The sequence below is a fragment of the Rattus norvegicus genome, chromosome 17 (assembly GCF_036323735.1).
Source record: "Rattus norvegicus strain BN/NHsdMcwi chromosome 17, GRCr8, whole genome shotgun sequence".
Classification (NCBI taxonomy): Eukaryota; Metazoa; Chordata; class Mammalia; order Rodentia; family Muridae; genus Rattus; species Rattus norvegicus.
Genome location: NC_086035.1, coordinates 62,480,761 through 62,497,796, shown reverse-complemented (window position 1 = coordinate 62,497,796; position 17,036 = coordinate 62,480,761). Strand labels below are relative to the sequence as shown.

The 17,036-nt window shown below is 38.0% G+C and overlaps 1 protein-coding gene across 17 annotated transcripts in view; it reads left to right on the top strand.

Annotated features, from left to right (window-relative positions):
* Positions 1 to 17,036, top strand: part of LOC103690071 (interaptin-like) — a 280,846-nt gene that overhangs the window by 94,905 nt on the left and 168,905 nt on the right. For 14 of the 17 annotated variants that reach the window (XM_063277012.1, XM_063277015.1, XM_063277018.1 and 11 more), the window contains 4 exons: positions 4,970 to 5,037; positions 5,427 to 5,520; positions 12,371 to 12,438; positions 12,797 to 12,890. The exons of 2 other annotated variants lie outside the window; for them this stretch is intronic. In XM_063277012.1, coding sequence (XP_063133082.1) covers positions 4,970 to 5,037; positions 5,427 to 5,520; positions 12,371 to 12,438; positions 12,797 to 12,890 — 324 coding nt within the window. The remainder of the gene's footprint in view (positions 1 to 4,969; positions 5,038 to 5,426; positions 5,521 to 12,370; positions 12,439 to 12,796; positions 12,891 to 17,036) is intronic. One more of the 17 variants, XM_063277016.1, reaches the window with a different exon arrangement.

Sequence of the window (17,036 nt, the reverse complement as noted above, 5' to 3'; positions counted from 1 at the left end):
GAATGTTTTGTTTATCTCTGTACTCCAATTTTAATATGGTTATTGGGTGCTCTGCTGTCAACTTCTGGAGATCTTTGTATATTTTGGATATTAGCCCTCTATGAGATGTAACATTGGTAAACATCTTTTCCCAATCTGTTGCTTTCCATTTTGTCCTAATGACAATGTCTTTTGCTTTGCAAAAGCTTTGCAGTTTTATGAGGTCCTTTTCGTAGATTCTTGATCTTAGAGTATGAGCCATCGTTGTTGTTTTTTTTTTTTTTCAGCAAATTTTGCCTGGTGCACATGTGTTCAAGACTCTTCCCCACTTTTTCTTCTATTAGTTTGAGGGTACCTTGTTTGATGTGGAGGATCTTTATTTACCTGGACTTAAGCTTTGTACATGGTCATAAAAATGGATTGATTTGCATTCTTTTATTTTTTTTTTCGGAGCTGGGGACCGAACCCAGGGCCTTGTGCTTCCTAGGTAAGCGCTCTACCACTGAGCTAAATCCCCAGCCCCTGATTTGCATTCTTGTACATGCTGAACACCAGTTGAACCAGCACCCTTTGTTGAAAATATTTTCATTGTTCCAATGCATGGTTTTGGGTCCTTTGTCAAAGATCAGGTGATCATAGCTATGTTGGTTCATTTCTGGGTCTTCAATTATGTTCCACTAATCTACCAGTCTGTCTCTGTACAAATACCATACATATTTTGTAACTGTTCCTCTGTAATACAGCATGCGGTAGGGGATCGTGATTCCCCCAGAAGTTTTCATTGTTGAGTATAGTTTTTGTTATCCAGGGTTTTTTGTTATTACATATGCATTTGCAAATTACTCTTTCTATCTCTATGATGAATCGAGTTGGAGTTTGATGGGTATTGCATTTAATCTGCAGATTGTTTTGGCCAAATGGCCATCTCTGCTATATTAATCCTGCCTAATCATGGGCAAGGAAGATCTTTCCATCTTCTAAGATCTTCTTCAATTTCTCTCTTCAGAGACTTGAAGTTCTTGTCATACAGATCTTTCACTTGCCTGTTTAACGTCACACCCATCTATTTTATACTGTTTGGCCTATTGTGAAGGGTGTCATTTCCTTAATTTTTTCTCAGCCTGTTTATCCTTTGAGTAGAGGTAGGCTACCAGTTTGTTTAAGTTCATTTTAAATCCTGACACTTGATAATGCTGAAGTTGTTTATTGGTGTAAGTAGTTCTGTGGTGGAACTTTTGGGGTTTCTAAAGTACACCATCATATCATCTGCAAATAGTGATATTTGTTTTCTTCCTTTCCAATTTGTATCCCTTTGACCTCCTGTGGTTGTCTGATTGGTCTGAGAAGGACTCTGCGTATTATATTGAAGAAGTAGTGATTGGGAAGTCTTTTTCTAGTCTCTAATTTTAGTGTGATTGCTTCTAGTTTCTCTCCATTTAGTTTGATGTCATCTACTGGTTTGGTGTGTATTGCTTTTACTATGTTTAGATGTGGACCTTGTATTCCTGATCTTTCCAGGACTTTTATCATGAAGAGGTTTTGAAATTTGTCAAATGCTTTCTCTGCATCTAATGAAATGACCATGTTGTTCTTATATTTGACCTTGTTTATATAGTGGATTCATTGATGAATTTTTGTATGTAAACCATCCCTGCATCCCTGGGATGAAGCCTACTTGATCATGATGAATGATTGTTTTGATGAGTTCTTGTTTTCAGTTTCCTAAAATTTTGTTGAATATTTTTGTGTCAATATTCCTAAGGGAAATAGGTCTCATGTTCTCTTTCTTTGTTGTGTTATTGTGTGGTTTTGGCATAAGAGTACTTGTGGCTTCAAAGAAGGAATTTGGTAGTGCTCCATCTGTTTCTATTTTATGGAAAAGTTTGGACAGTATTGGTATGAGGTCTTCTATGAAGGTCTGAGAGAATTCTGCACTGATCCCATCTGGACCTGGGCTCTTTTTGTTTGGTAGACTTTTAATAACTGATTCTATTTCTTCAGGAGTTATGTAGTTATTTAGATGGTTTATTTCATCCTGACTTATCTTTGGTACCTGGTATCTGTGTGGGAAATTGTCCATTTCCTCCAGATTTTCCCGTTTTGTTGAATATAAAGTTTTGTGGTAGGAACTGATGATTTTTTTTAATTTCTTAAGATTCTGTTATGTTTCCCTTTTCATTTCTGATTTTGTTAATTTTGATACACTCTCTGTGACCTCAGTTTAGTCTGGCTAAGGCTTTATCTATTTGTTGATTTTCTCAAAGAACCAGATCCTGGTTTTGTTGATTCCTTATATAGTCTTTTTCATTTCTACTTGGTTAATTTCAGCCCTGAATTTTAATATTTCCTTCCTTCTACTCCTCTTGGTTTTATTTATTTCTTTTAGTTCTAGAGATTTTAGGTGTGCTGTCTAGGTTCTGACATCTGCTCTCTCCTGTTTCTTTTTTCAGGCTCTCAGAAGTGTGAGTTTTAGTCACTGCTAGTACCTCTTTCATTGTGTTCCATAAGTTTGGGAATGTTGTGTCTTCATATTCATTAAGTTCTAAGAAGTTATTAATATCTTTCTTTATGTTTTCCTTGACCAAGTTGTCATTGAGGAGAGCATTGTTAAACTTCCATGTATATGTGGGCTTTCTGAACTTATTGTTGTTATTAAGACCAGACTTAGTGCATGCTGTTCTTTTAGGGTGCATGGGATCATTTCTATCTTCCTGTATCTGTTGAGGCCTGTTTTGTGGCCAATGATATGGTCAATTTTAGCGTAGGTTCCATTAGGTGCTGAGAAGAAGGTCCATCCTTTTTTTATTTTTTTTTATTAACTTGAGTATTTCTTATTTACATTTCGAGTGTTATTCCCTTTCCCGGTTTCCCGGCAAACATCCCCCTAATCCCTCCCCCTCCCCTTCTTTATGGGTGTTTCCGTCCCCATCCTCCCCCCATTGTCACCCTCCCCCCAACAATCACGTTCACTGGGGGTTCAGTCTTAACAGGACCAAGGGCTTCCTCTTCCACTGGTGACCTTACTAGGATATTCATTGCTACCTATGAGGTCAGAGTCCAGGGTCAGTCCATGTATAGTCTTTAGGTAGTGGCTTAGTCCCTGGAAGCTCTGGTTGCTTGACATTGTTGTTCATAAGGTGTCTCGAGCTCCTTCAAGCTCTTCGAGTTCTTTCTCTGATTCCTTCAACAGGGGTCCAGTTCAGTGGTTTGCTGCTGGCATTCCCCTCTGTATTTGCTGTGTTCTGGCTGTGTCTCTCAGGAGCGATCTACATCCGGCTCCTGTCGGCCTGCGTCTAGGCATACAACCAAAAATATCCTTTTGTTTTAGGGTTTAATGTTCTATTAATATCTGTTAAATGCATTTGGTTTATACCTTCTGTTAGTTTCTCTATGTCTCTGTATAATTTGTGTTTCTGTGATCTGTCTTGTGATGAGAGTGGGTGTTAAAATCTCCTATTAATTTTATGTGATGTGCAGTGTCTGCTTTGAACTTTAGTAAGGTTTCTTTGATGAATGTAAATGCTCTTGCATTTGGAGCATTGATATTTAGGATTGAGAGTTTATCTTGGTGGATTTTTCCTTTGATGAATATGAAGTGTCCTTCTTGATCTTTTTTAGCGAGTTTTGGTTGAAAGTCAAATTTGTTTGATGTTAGGATGGCAACTCCAGCGTTTCTTCAGGCCATTTGCTTTGAAAGTTGTTTTCCATCCATTTATTCTGAGGTAGTGTCTGTCTTTGTCACTGAGGTGTGTTTCCTGCATGCAGCAAAACGTCCTTAACCCCAGTTTTCCTGATTGTTCTCTCAGCTTGAGGGAGCAGTTCTGAAATCGTAGATTAACAACTACCCCTGATGATGTGAACCAGTGAAGTCTCATGGATTTGTCAGATCATCAGATTATTTATACTCTGAACGTTAAGAAAAATCCTATGAGTACAGTATTGAATAACAAGGAAAAACTACAGATGGAAAAAAACATGTTTTCTAAAAAGGTACATGAATAGCAACATGTGAAGTAAACTTACTCCTATCCTCTACACGTGGAGGAGCACAAAAACACAGTTTAATGTAGCATTTACTAATTTTGCCTTATTTTTCAGAAACTGGGCATCAATGGTTCTACATCTGGATATTTCTCTCAATATTATGACTTATCGTATTATTTCTCAATGCTTTTCTTTGTAAAATAACTTAGCTTTTGAGCAGATTTGCTGACACAGCACTTTTGACTCATTACACAGGCATTGAAGACTGACACATCTCTGAATTTGTGGCATGCTTCATCTATAGAAATAGTTCCAGTCAGCCAGGGAGTCACCAAAATATCTTGTCTCAAACAAACCAAAAAACAAACAAACAAACAGATAAACAAAGAAAAACAAATAGCCCTCCTCTCCCCAAAACAATGTAGCACTTATTTTACCTTTGTTTTTTGCATGTAAGAGAAGATATTCTCCACACGTAGATACACATGTCATGAGACAAATTACTTACCTATCTTGATGTTATTTATCTTCAAATAGCATTTAGTAAAACATGGTTAGGGATCATAATTTACTAAAGAACACAGTAGTAATTTATTCTTGGAGACATCCTTATATGTAACATATACTAATATAAGTAATATTCACTTCATATTTCGTGATTTCCTGAGATATAATTGTATAAATTATTACCTTATGTAGTTTACCATTTCTCCCCACTTGGCCCATTATTGCAATTTCAGTAACAGATAAAATTTATTTGTTAAATAGCACAATTTATTTTGATATTGGAATTACCAGCCATCCTCACTTTAGGCTTTATGGTTATTAGAGTCCTATTGTAACAGCTGTTGACTACAATTTCCACAGAGTCACAGTAAATACATGGAAGGGCAGAAACTTTCATATTTCCTGTGAGAATTGAGCATAGTTCAGGACTGCAGAAGTGCAGGATTGCACAGCATTTATTGGACTATGACTAACACATTTATCTTCCATTTATGCCCAGACTTTTAGCTCCAAGTCACGAAAAGATGCTTCAAGTCGAGAAGAGGACATGCTGGAGCAGCAAGAGAGGTACAATGGAAAGCAGAATGGCAAGGAAATTGAGAGCCCATAATGGAAATAAGCAATACAAGATGAAGTCATAGCATTTCTGATAAGAGTCCTTTCTGGTGCCATTGAGAAGTTACTGCTGAAGTTGTTTGAATTATGGACCTGCATGCTGGGTTGGGGTTCAGCAGTATGCATGCTTTATATGTTCAAGGACCACATGCACAGAAGTAGAAATGCATACTTTTAACCTTATCTCAAAAGTTGCTGTGTGGACAACATTGCACAGCCAGAAAACATGGTTACCAAGCCATTCACTTGAATAATTTTAGAAAACAATCTAAATATTTCAGGAGCTCTCTGTTGTGTTTAATTTATCTGTGAGCCTAATTATTTTACAATATGGTTTTCAGTTCGAAACATGACTTTGTGCAGCTAAAAGTTAAGACAGAATGTCGAACAGAAGAATTAGAACAGCCTCAGATGACCTTGGATGGTACAAGTTGGGTAAGTGAGTTGTATTCAGAATACCGTTTTTCTTTTTCAAGTGGGGCTGTATAGTAATATTTCAGGCACCATGAGAAATATCTCAAGAGCAACAGCAGGCATATCCACTCTGCCAACATACCTGCAAAACTGCAGTGAACACAAATGAAACAATGAATAAATTTCACAATTTTGAAATGATACATTGTACAAATTAGATTTAGCTAATTATTTGAGTGTATTGTCACGTGACTGCCCTAGTGAGCATGGAAGAGAGACAACAACCTGTGCAACTTGGTTCTTTCCTCACACTGTGTGTGTTCCTGGGAATGAACTCTGATCAACAGGGAGGCTTGGTGTCAACCACCTAAACCCATGAGCTCTCTTGTGTGTCTGAAATATACTTATGTTATATATTTTGTTGATCAGCTAATAACCTTAACACTGTTGTTAACTATTTGTGAAACTCACCCATAGGGATAACTTTTTAATTAGTTTTTTTGTTTTTATGTTTTATTAGATATACTCCTATACTTACATTTAAGATCTTTTTCTGCTTCCCAGTTACCTGTCCTTAAGCATCCATTCCCTCACTTCCCTTTCCCCCACTGGGTAGTGAACACTATAGAATCATTCTTATTGCCCCCACTCCATACTCCGCTGCACTGTGAGTTCAACCTTGGCAATACTAAGGGTTTTCCCCTCACTGGTGGCCCATAATATTATTCTTTGCTAAATATGCAGTTGGAGCCCTGGGCCATTCCATGTATAGTCTTTGTGTAGTGGTTTAGTCACTGGAACCTCTGGTTGGTTGGCATTGTTGTTGTTATGTGGTTGCAAGTTTTGTCAACTCCTCAATACTTCCTCTGACTCCCCCCATAGGGTGCCATATTCTCAGTTCAGTGGTTTACTGCTAGCATTGACTTCTGCATTGGACATGCTCTGGATGTGTCTCCCCAGGAGACCTATATTCAGCCCCTTTCAGCATGCATTTTCTAGCTTCATCAATCTCATGCCGTTTTTGTTACCGTATATAATTGGGCCAGTGTAGGGCAGGTTTTGAAGGGCCATTCTTTGAGTCACTGCTCTAAACTTTGCTTGCATATCCCTTCCTATGGATTATATCCCCCCTTTTAAGAAGGATTTGGAGCATCTGCATTTTGGTCATCCTTATTCTTGAGTTTCCTGTATCCTGTGGATTGCATCTTGAGTAATTCAAGCTTTTTGCTAATATCTACTTATCAATGAGTGCAAGAGAAATGTGTTTTTCTGAGATTTTGTAAACTCACTCAGGATGATATTTTCTAGTTCCATCCATTTGTCCATGAATTTCATGAAGTCATTGTTTTTCATAGCTGAGTAGTACTCCATTGTGTAGATGTACCACACTTTTTGAAACCATTCCTCTGTTGAAAGGCATCTGGGTTCTTTCCAGCTTCTGGCTATTATAAATAAGGCTGATATGAACACAGTGGAGCATGTATCTTTGTTGTATGTTAGAGCACCTTTTGTGTAGATGCCCAAGAGAGATATATAGCTGGATCCTCAGGTCGTGGAATATCCAATTTTCTGAGGAACCCCCAGATTCATTTTCCAGAGTGGTTGAGGCAGTTTGCTGTCTCACCAACATTGGAGGAGTGTTCCTCTTTCTCCACATCCTTGCCAGCATCTGCTGTCACTGGAGTTTTGATCTTAGCCATTCTGACATGTCTGAGGTGGAATCTCAGGGTTGATTCGATTTGCATTTCCCTGATGAGGAAGGAAGATGAACATTTCTTTAGGTGCTTTTTGGCCATTTGATATTCCTCAGCTGAGTATGTTTTTTTTATCTCTGTACTCCATTTTTAGAGCATCAGACTTTTTTTTTTGGTTCTTTTTTCTGGAGCTGGGGACCGAACCCAGGGCCTTGTGCTTCCTAGGCAAGCGCTCTACCACTGAGCTAAATCGCCAACCCCTGTACTCCATTTTTAATATGGTTATTTGGTGCTCTGAAGTCAACTTCAGGAGTTCATTGTATATTTTGCATATTAGCCCTCCATCAGATGTAAGATTGGTAAAGACCTTTTCCCAATCTGTTGTTTGGTATTTTGTCCTAATGACAGTGTCTTTTGCTTTGCAAAAGCTTTTCAGTTTTATGACGTCCCTTTTTTTGATTCTTGATCTTAGAGCATGAGCCACTGTTGTTTTGTTTTTTTCAGGAAATTTTGCCCAGTTGCCATGTGTTCAAGACTCTTCCCCACTTTTTCTTCTATTAGTTTGAGGGTATCTGGTTTGATATGGAGGACCATTATCTACCTGGACTTAAGCTTTGTACATGGTCATAAAAATTGATTGTTTTTGGCCCATACATATACAGCCACCCAATTAGACAAGATGGATGAAGCAAAGAAGTGCAGACCGACAGGAGCCGGATGTAGATCGCTCCTGAGAGACACAGCCAGAATACAGCAAATATAGAGGCGAATGCCAGCAGCAAACCACTGAACTGAGAATAGGTCCCCTATTGAAGGAATCAGAGAAAGAACTGGAAGAGCTTGAAGGGGCTCGAGACCCCAAAAGTACAACAATGCCAAGCAACCAGAGCTTCCAGGGACTAAGCCACTACCTAAAGACTATACATGGACTGACCCTGGACTCTGACCCCATAGGTAGCAATGAATATCCTAGTAAGAGCACCAGTGGAAGGGGAAGCCCTGGGTCCTGCTAAGACTGAACCCCCAGTGAACTAGTCTATGGGGGGAGGGCGGCAATGAGGGGAGGGTTGGGAGGGGAACACCCATAAGGAAGGGGAGGGGGGAGGGGGATGTTTGCCCGGAAACCGGGAAAGGGAATAACACTCGAAATGTATATAAGAAATACTCAAGTTAATAAAAAAAATTGATTGTTTTGCATTCTTCTACATTCTGACAACTAGTTGAACCAGCACCCTTTGTTGAAAATGTTATCATTTGTCCAATGCATGGTTTTAGGTCCTTTGTCAAAGATCAGGTGATCATAGCTATGTGGGTTCATTTCTGGGTCTTCAATTCTGTTCCACTGATCTACCTGCCTGTTTCTGTACAAATACCATACACATTTTATAACTGTCCCTCTGTAATACAGCATGAGTTAGGGTATCGTGATTCCCCCAGAAGTTCTTTTATTGTTGAGTATAGTTTTTGCCCTCCTGGGTTTTTTGTTATTCCACATGCATTTGCAAATTGCTCTTTCTATCTCTAAGAAGAATCGAGATGGAGTTTTGATGGGGATTGCATTTATTCTGTCGATTGCTTTTGGCAAAATGGCCACCTTTACTATATTAATCCTGCCTATTCATGTGCATGGAAGATCTTTCCACCTTCTAAGATCTTCCTCAATTTCTCTCTTCAGAGACTTGAAGTTCTTGTCATACAGATCTTTCACTTGCCTGTTTAAAGTCACACCAATCTATTTTATACTATTTTGGCCTATTTTGAAGGGTGTCATTTCCTAAATTTCTTTCTCAGCCTGTTTATCCTTTGAGTAGAGGTAGGCTACTGACTTGTTTAAGTTAATTTTAAATCCCGACACTTGATAATGCTGAAGTTGTTTATTGGGTTAAGCAGTTTTCTGGTGGGACTTTTGGGGTTGCTGCAGTACACCATCACATTGTCTGCAAATAGTGATATTTTGTTTATTTCCTTTTTTATTTATATCCCTTTCACGTCCTTTGGCTGTCTCAGTGCTCTGACTAGGACTTTGAGTACTATATTGAAGAAGTAATGAGTGGGAAGTCTTTTTCTAGTCCCTAATTTAATGGGATTGCTTCTAGTTTCTCTCCATTTAGTTTAATGTTATCTACTGGTTTGCTGTGCATTGCTTTTACTATGTTTAAAGATGGACCTTGTATTCCTGAGCTTTCCAGGACTTTTATCATGACGAGGTTTTGAATTTCGTCAAATGCTTTCCCCGCATCTAATGAAATGACCATGTCGTTCTTATCTTTGAGTTTGTTTATATAGTGGATTGCATTGATAGATTTTCGTATATTAAACCGTCCCAGCATCCCTGGAGTGAATCCTACTTGATCATGATGGATGATTGTTTTGATGTGTTCTTTTTTCCGGTTTCCATGAATTTTGCTGGGTAGTTTTGTGTCAGTATTCCTAAGGGAAATTGGTCTGAAGTTCTCTTTCTTTTTGTGACATTATGTGGTTTTGGCAGAAGAGTACTTGTGGCTTCAAAGAAGGAATTTGTTAGTGCTCCATTTGTTCCTATTTTGTGGAATAATTTGGACAGTATTGGTATGAGGTCTTCTATGAAGGTGTGAGGAAATTCTGCACTGATCCCATCTGGACCTGTTCTCTTTTTGTTTGGGAGACTTTTAATAACTGCCTCTATTTCTTTGGGAGTTATGGGGTTATTTATATGGTTTATTTCTTCCTGATATATCTTTGGTACTTGGTATCTGTGTAGGAAATTTTCCATTTTCTCCAGATTTTCCTCTTTTGTTGTATATAGGGATTTGTAGTAGTATTTGATGATTTTTCAAATTTCTTCTGATTCTGTTGTTATGTCTCCTTTTTCATTTCTGAGTTTGTTAATATTGATATAATCTCTATGAGCTCTGTTTAGTCTGACAAAGACTTTACCTATTTGTTGATTTTCTCCAAGAACCAGGTCCTGGTTTTGTTGATTCCTTATGTAGTCTTTTTTCATTTCTACTTGGTTGATTTCAGCCCTGAGTTTTTTTTATTTGTTTCCTTCTACTCTTCTTGGGTTTACTTATTTCTTTTAGTTCTAGTGTTTTAGGTGTGCTGTCAACATTCTTACATCTGCTCTCTCCTGTTTCTTTTTGCAGGCTCTCAGAGGTATGAGGTTTAATCTTAGTACTGCTTTCATTGTGTTCCATAAGTTTGGGAATGTAGTATCTTCATATTCATTAAGTTCTAAGAAGTCATCAATATCTTTCTTTATGTTTCCTTGACCAAGTTGTCATTGAGGAGAGCATTGTTAAACTTCCATGTATATGTGTGCTTTCTGTCATTATTGTTGTTGTGAAGACCAGACTTAGTGCATGCTGTTCTTTTAGGATGCATGGGATCATTTCTATCTTCCTGTATTTGTTGTGGCCTGTTTTGCGGCCAATTATATGGTTAATTTTGGAGTGGGTTCCATTATGTGCTTAGAAGAAGGTCTATCCTTTTGTTTTAGGATGGAATGTTCTATAAGTATCTGTTAAATGCATTTGTGGTATAACTCCTGTTAGTTTCTCTATGTCTCTGTATAATTTCTGTTTCCATGATCTGTCTTGTGATGAGAGTGGGTGTTAAAATCTCCTACTATTTTCATGTGATGTGCAATGTGTGCTTTGAGCTTTAGTAAGGTTTCTTTGATGAATGTAAATGCTCTTACATTTGGAGCATTGATATTTAGGATTGAGAGTTCATCTTGGTGGATTTTTACTTTGATGAATATGAAGTGTCCTTCTTGATCTTTTTTAGCGAGTTTTGGTTGAAAGTCAATTTTGTTTGATGTTAGAATGGCTACTCCAGCTTGTTTCTTCAGGCCATTTGCTTGGAAAGTTGTTTTCCATCCATTTATTCGGAGGTAGTGTCTGTCTTTGTCACTGAGGTGTGTTTCCTGCATGCAGCAAAAAGTCCTTAACCCCAGTTTTCCTGATTGTTCTCTGAGCTTGAGGGAGCAGTCCTGACTTCCTAGATTATCAGCTACCCCTCGTTGTGTGAACCAGTAAAGTCTCATGGATTAGTCAGATCATCAGAATCTTTATACTCTGAACATTAAGAACAATCCTATCAGTACAGTATTCAATAACAAGGAAAAGCCATAGATTGGAAAAAGCATGTTTTCTAAAAAGGTACATGAATAACAACATGTGAAGTAAACTTACTCCTCTCTGCTACACGTGGAGGAGCACAAAAACACAGTTTAATGCAACATTTACTAATTTTGCCTTATTTTTGAGAAATTGTGCATCAGTGGTTCTACATCTGGATATTTCTCTTAATCTTGTGACTTTTCGTGTTGTTTATCAATGCTTTTCTCTGTAAAACAGCTTAGCTTTTGAGCAGATGTTTTGACACAGCACTTTTGACTCATTTCATAGGCATTGAAGACTGAGGAATCCCTGAATTTGTGGCATGCTTCGTCTATAGGAATAGTTCCAGTCAGCCAGGGATTCAGTAGAAATCTTGTCTCAAACCAACCTACCAACCACTCAACCAACCAACCAACCAACCAACCAACAAACAAGCAAACAGACAAACAAACAAAAACAAATAGCCCTCCTCTGCCCAAAACAATGTACTACCTATTTTACCTTGTTTTTTGCATATAAGAGAAGTTATTCTCCACAGATAGATACACATGTGATGAGTCGAATTACTTACCTATCTTGATGCTATTTATCTTCAAAAGCATTTAGCAAAACATGCTTCGGAGTCATAATTTAGTAAAGAACACAGTAGTAATTTATTCTTGGAGACATCCTAATATGTAACATATACTAATACAAGTAATATTCTCTTCATATTCAGTGAAGTGTTTCCTGAGATATAATTGTATAAATTATTACCTTATGTAGTTTACCATTTCTCCCCAATTTGGCCCATTATTGCAATTTCAGTAACAGATAAAAATTTAATGGTTAAAACACACAATTTATTTTGATATTAGAATTGCCAGCTATCCTCATTTTAGGCTCTATGGCCATGAGAGTCCTATTGTAACAGCTGTTGACTACAGTTTCCACAGAGTCACAGTAAATACATGGAAGGGAAGAAACTTTCATATTTCCTGAGAGAATCGAGCATAGTACAGGACCGCAGAACTGCAGTATTGCACAGCATGTTTTAGACTATGACTAACATATTCATCTTCCATTTATGCCCAGACGTTTAGCTCCAAGTCACGAAAAGATGCTGCAAGTAGTGAAGAGGACATGCTGGAGCAGTTAGAGAGGTACAATGGAAAGCAATACGGAGTACAAGATGAAGTCGTAGCATTTCTGATAAGAGTCCTTTCTGGTGCCATTGAGAAGTTACTGCCTGAAGTTGTTTGAATTATGGACCTGCATGCTGGGTTGGGGTTCAGCAGTATGCGTGCTTTATGTGTTCAAGGACCACATGCACAGAAGTAGAAATGCATACTTTTAACCTTATCTCAAACTTGCTGTGTGGATAACATTGCACAGCCAGAAAAATGATTGTTACCAAGCCATTTACTTGAATAATTTTAGAAAAGAATCTAAATAATTTAGGAGCTCTCTGTTGTGTTTAATTTATCTGTGAGCCTAATTATTTTACAATATGGTTTTCAGTTCGAAATGTGACTTTGTGAAGCTAAAAGGTACCACAGAATGTCAAACAGAAGATTTAGAACAGCCTCAGATGACTTTGGATGGTAAAACTTGGGTAAGTGTGTTGTATTCAGATTACCATTTTTCTTTTTCAAGTAGGTCTGTATAGTCATATTTCAGGCACCATGAGAAACATCTCAAGAGCAACAGCAGGCATATTTACTCTGCACACTTATGTGCAAAACTGCAGTGAACACAAATGAAACAATGAATAAATTTCACAAGTTCGAAATGATACATTGTACAAATTAGATTTAGCTAATCATTTGTGTGTATTGTCACATGACTGCCCTAGTGAGTACGGAAGAGAGACAACAACCTGTGGAGCTTGGTTCTTTCCTCACACTGTGTGTGTTCCTGGGAATGAACTCTGATCGACAGGGAGGCTTGGTGTCAACCACCTATACCCATGAAGCTATCTTGTCTGTCTGAAACATACTTACGTATACATATTTTCTTGAACGTCTAATAACCTTAAAACTGATGTTATCTATTTGTGAAACTCACCCACTGGGATAATTTTTTAATTTTTTTTGTTTTTGCTTTATAAGATATACTCCTTTACTTACATTTCAGACCTTATTCGGCTTCCCAGTTTCCTGTCCATGAACAACCATTCCCTCCACTCCCTCACACCACCGGGTAGTGAACACTATAGACCACCCTTATTTTCCCCCCTCCATACTCCGCTGCACTGGGGGACCAACCTTGGCAGGACCAAGGGATTCCCCTTCCCTGGTGCCCCAATAAGTATATTCTATGCTACATATGCAGTTGGAGCCCTGGGTCAGTCCATGTATAGTCTTTGTGTAGTGGTTTAGTCACTGGAACCTCTGGTTGGTTGGCATTGTTGTTGTTATGTCGTTGCAAGCTTCTTCAGCTCTTTCAATACGTCCTCTGACTCCACCAAGTGTGCCATATTCTCAGTTCAGTGGTTTGTTGCTAGCATTGACTTCTGCATTGGATATGTTCTGGATGTGTCTCTCAGGAGAGACCTATATTCAGTCCCTTTCAGCATGCATTTTCTTGCTTCATCATTCTTATGTAGTTTTGGTCACTGTACATAATTGGGCCACATGTAGGGCAGGTTTTGAAGGGCTGTTCTTTGAGTCACTGCTCTAAACTTTGCTTGCATTTCCCTTCCTATGGATTATTTCCTGCCTTTTAAGTAGGCGTGGGAGCATCTGCATTTTGGTCATCCTTCTTCTTGAGCTTCCTGTGGCCTTTGTATTGCATCTTGGGTAATTCGAGCTTTTCGGTAATATCCACTTATCAATGACTGCAAGAGAAATGTGTTTTTCTGTGATTGTGTAAACTCACTCAGGATGATATTTTCTAGTTCCATCCCTTTGCCTATGAATTTCATGAAGTCACTGTTTTTCATAGGTGACTAGTACTACACTGTGTAGATGTACCACATTTTTTGAAACCATTCCTCTGTTGAAAGGCATCCGGGTTCTTTCCAGTTTCTGGCTATTATAAATAAGGCTGCTATGAACACAGTGAAGCATGTGTCTTTGCTGTATGTTAAAGCATCTTTTGTGTAGATGCCCAAGACAGATAGCTGGATCTCAGGTAGTGGACTATCTAATATTCTGAGGAACCTCCCGATTGATTTCCAGAGTGGTTGAAGCAGTTTGCCATCTCACCAACATTGGAAGCGTGTTCCTTTTTCTCCACATCTTCGCCGGCATCTGCTGTCACTGGAGTTTTTGAACTTAGCCATTCTGACAAGTCTGAGGTGGAATCTCAGGGTTGATTCGATTTGCATTTCCCTGATGAGGAAGGAGTTGAACATTTCTTTAGGTGCTTTTTGATTCATCAGCTGAGAATGTATTGTTTATCTCTGTACTCCATTTTTAATATGGTTATTGGGTGCTCTGCTGTCAACTTCTGGAGATCTTTGTATATTTTGGATATTAGCCCTCTATGAGATGTAACATTGGTAAACATCTTTTCCCAATCTGTTGCTTTCCATTTTGTCCTAATGACAATGTCTTTTGCTTTGCAAAAGCTTTGCAGTTTTATGAGGTTCTTTTCGTAGATTCTTGATCTTAGAGTATGAGCCATCGTTGGTTTTTTTTTTTTTCAGCAAATTTTGCCTGGTGCACATGTGTTCAAGACTCTTCCCCACTTTTTCTTCTATTAGTTTGAGGGTACCTTGTTTGATGTGGAGGATCTTTATTTACCTGGACTTAAGCTTTGTACATGGTCATAAAAATGGATTGATTTGCATTCTTGTACATGCTGAACACCAGTTGAACCAGCACCCTTTGTTGAAAATATTTTCATTGTTCCAATGCATGGTTTTGGGTCCTTTGTCAAAGATCAGGTGATCATAGCTATGTTGGTTCATTTCTGGGTCTTCAATTCTGTTCCACTAATCTACCAGTCTGTCTCTGTACAAATACCATACATATTTTGTAACTGTTCCTCTGTAATACAGCATGCGGTAGGGGATCGTGATTCCCCCAGAAGTTTTTATTGTTGAGTATAGTTTTTGTTATCCAGGGTTTTTTGTTATTACATATGCATTTGCAAATTACTCTTTCTATCTCTATGATGAATCGAGTTGGAGTTTGATGGGTATTGCATTTAATCTGCAGATTGTTTTGGCCAAATGGCCATCTCTGCTATATTAATCCTGCCTAATCATGGGCAAGGAAGATCTTTCCATCTTCTAAGATCTTCTTCAATTTCTCTCTTCAGAGACTTGAAGTTCTTGTCATACAGATCTTTCACTTGCCTGTTTAACGTCACACCCATCTATTTTATACTGTTTGGCCTATTGTGAAGGGTGTCATTTCCTTAATTTTTTCTCAGCCTGTTTATCCTTTGAGTAGAGGTAGGCTACCAGTTTGTTTAAGTTCATTTTAAATCCTGACACTTGATAATGCTGAAGTTGTTTATTGGTGTAAGTAGTTCTGTGGTGGAACTTTTGGGGTTTCTAAAGTACACCATCATATCATCTGCAAATAGTGATATTTGTTTTCTTCCTTTCCAATTTGTATCCCTTTGACCTCCTGTGGTTGTCTGATTGGTCTGAGAAGGACTCTGCGTATTATATTGAAGAAGTAGTGATTGGGAAGTCTTTTTCTAGTCTCTAATTTTAGTGTGATTGCTTCTAGTTTCTCTCCATTTAGTTTGATGTCATCTACTGGTTTGGTGTGTATTGCTTTTACTATGTTTAGATGTGGACCTTGTATTCCTGATCTTTCCAGGACTTTTATCATGAAGAGGTTTTGAAATTTGTCAAATGCTTTCTCTGCATCTAATGAAATGACCATGTTGTTCTTATATTTGACCTTGTTTATATAGTGGATTCATTGATGAATTTTTGTATGTAAACCATCCCTGCATCCCTGGGATGAAGCCTACTTGATCATGATGAATGATTGTTTTGATGAGTTCTTGTTTTCAGTTTCCTAAAATTTTGTTGAATATTTTTGTGTCAATATTCCTAAGGGAAATAGGTCTCATGTTCTCTTTCTTTGTTGTGTTATTGTGTGGTTTTGGCATAAGAGTACTTGTGGCTTCAAAGAAGGAATTTGGTAGTGCTCCATCTGTTTCTATTTTATGGAAAAGTTTGGACAGTATTGGTATGAGGTCTTCTATGAAGGTCTGAGAGAATTCTGCACTGATCCCATCTGGACCTGGGCTCTTTTTGTTTGGTAGACTTTTAATAACTGATTCTATTTCTTCAGGAGTTATGTAGTTATTTAGATGGTTTATTTCATCCTGACTTATCTTTGGTACCTGGTATCTGTGTGGGAAATTGTCCATTTCCTCCAGATTTTCCCGTTTTGTTGAATATAAAGTTTTGCAGTAGGAACTGATGATTTTTTTTTAATTTCTTAAGATTCTGTTATGTTTCCCTTTTCATTTCTGATTTTGTTAATTTTGATACACTCTCTGTGACCTCAGTTTAGTCTGGCTAAGGCTTTATCTATTTGTTGATTTTCTCAAAGAACCAGATCCTGGTTTTGTTGATTCCTTATATAGTCTTTTTCATTTCTACTTGGTTAATTTCAGCCCTGAGTTTTAATATTTCCTTCCTTCTACTCCTCTTGGTTTTATTTATTTCTTTTAGTTCTAGAGATTTTAGGTGTGCTGTCTAGGTTCTGACATCTGCTCTCTCCTGTTTCTTTTTTCAGGCTCTCAGAAGTGTGAGTTTTAGTCACTGCTAGTACCTCTTTCATTG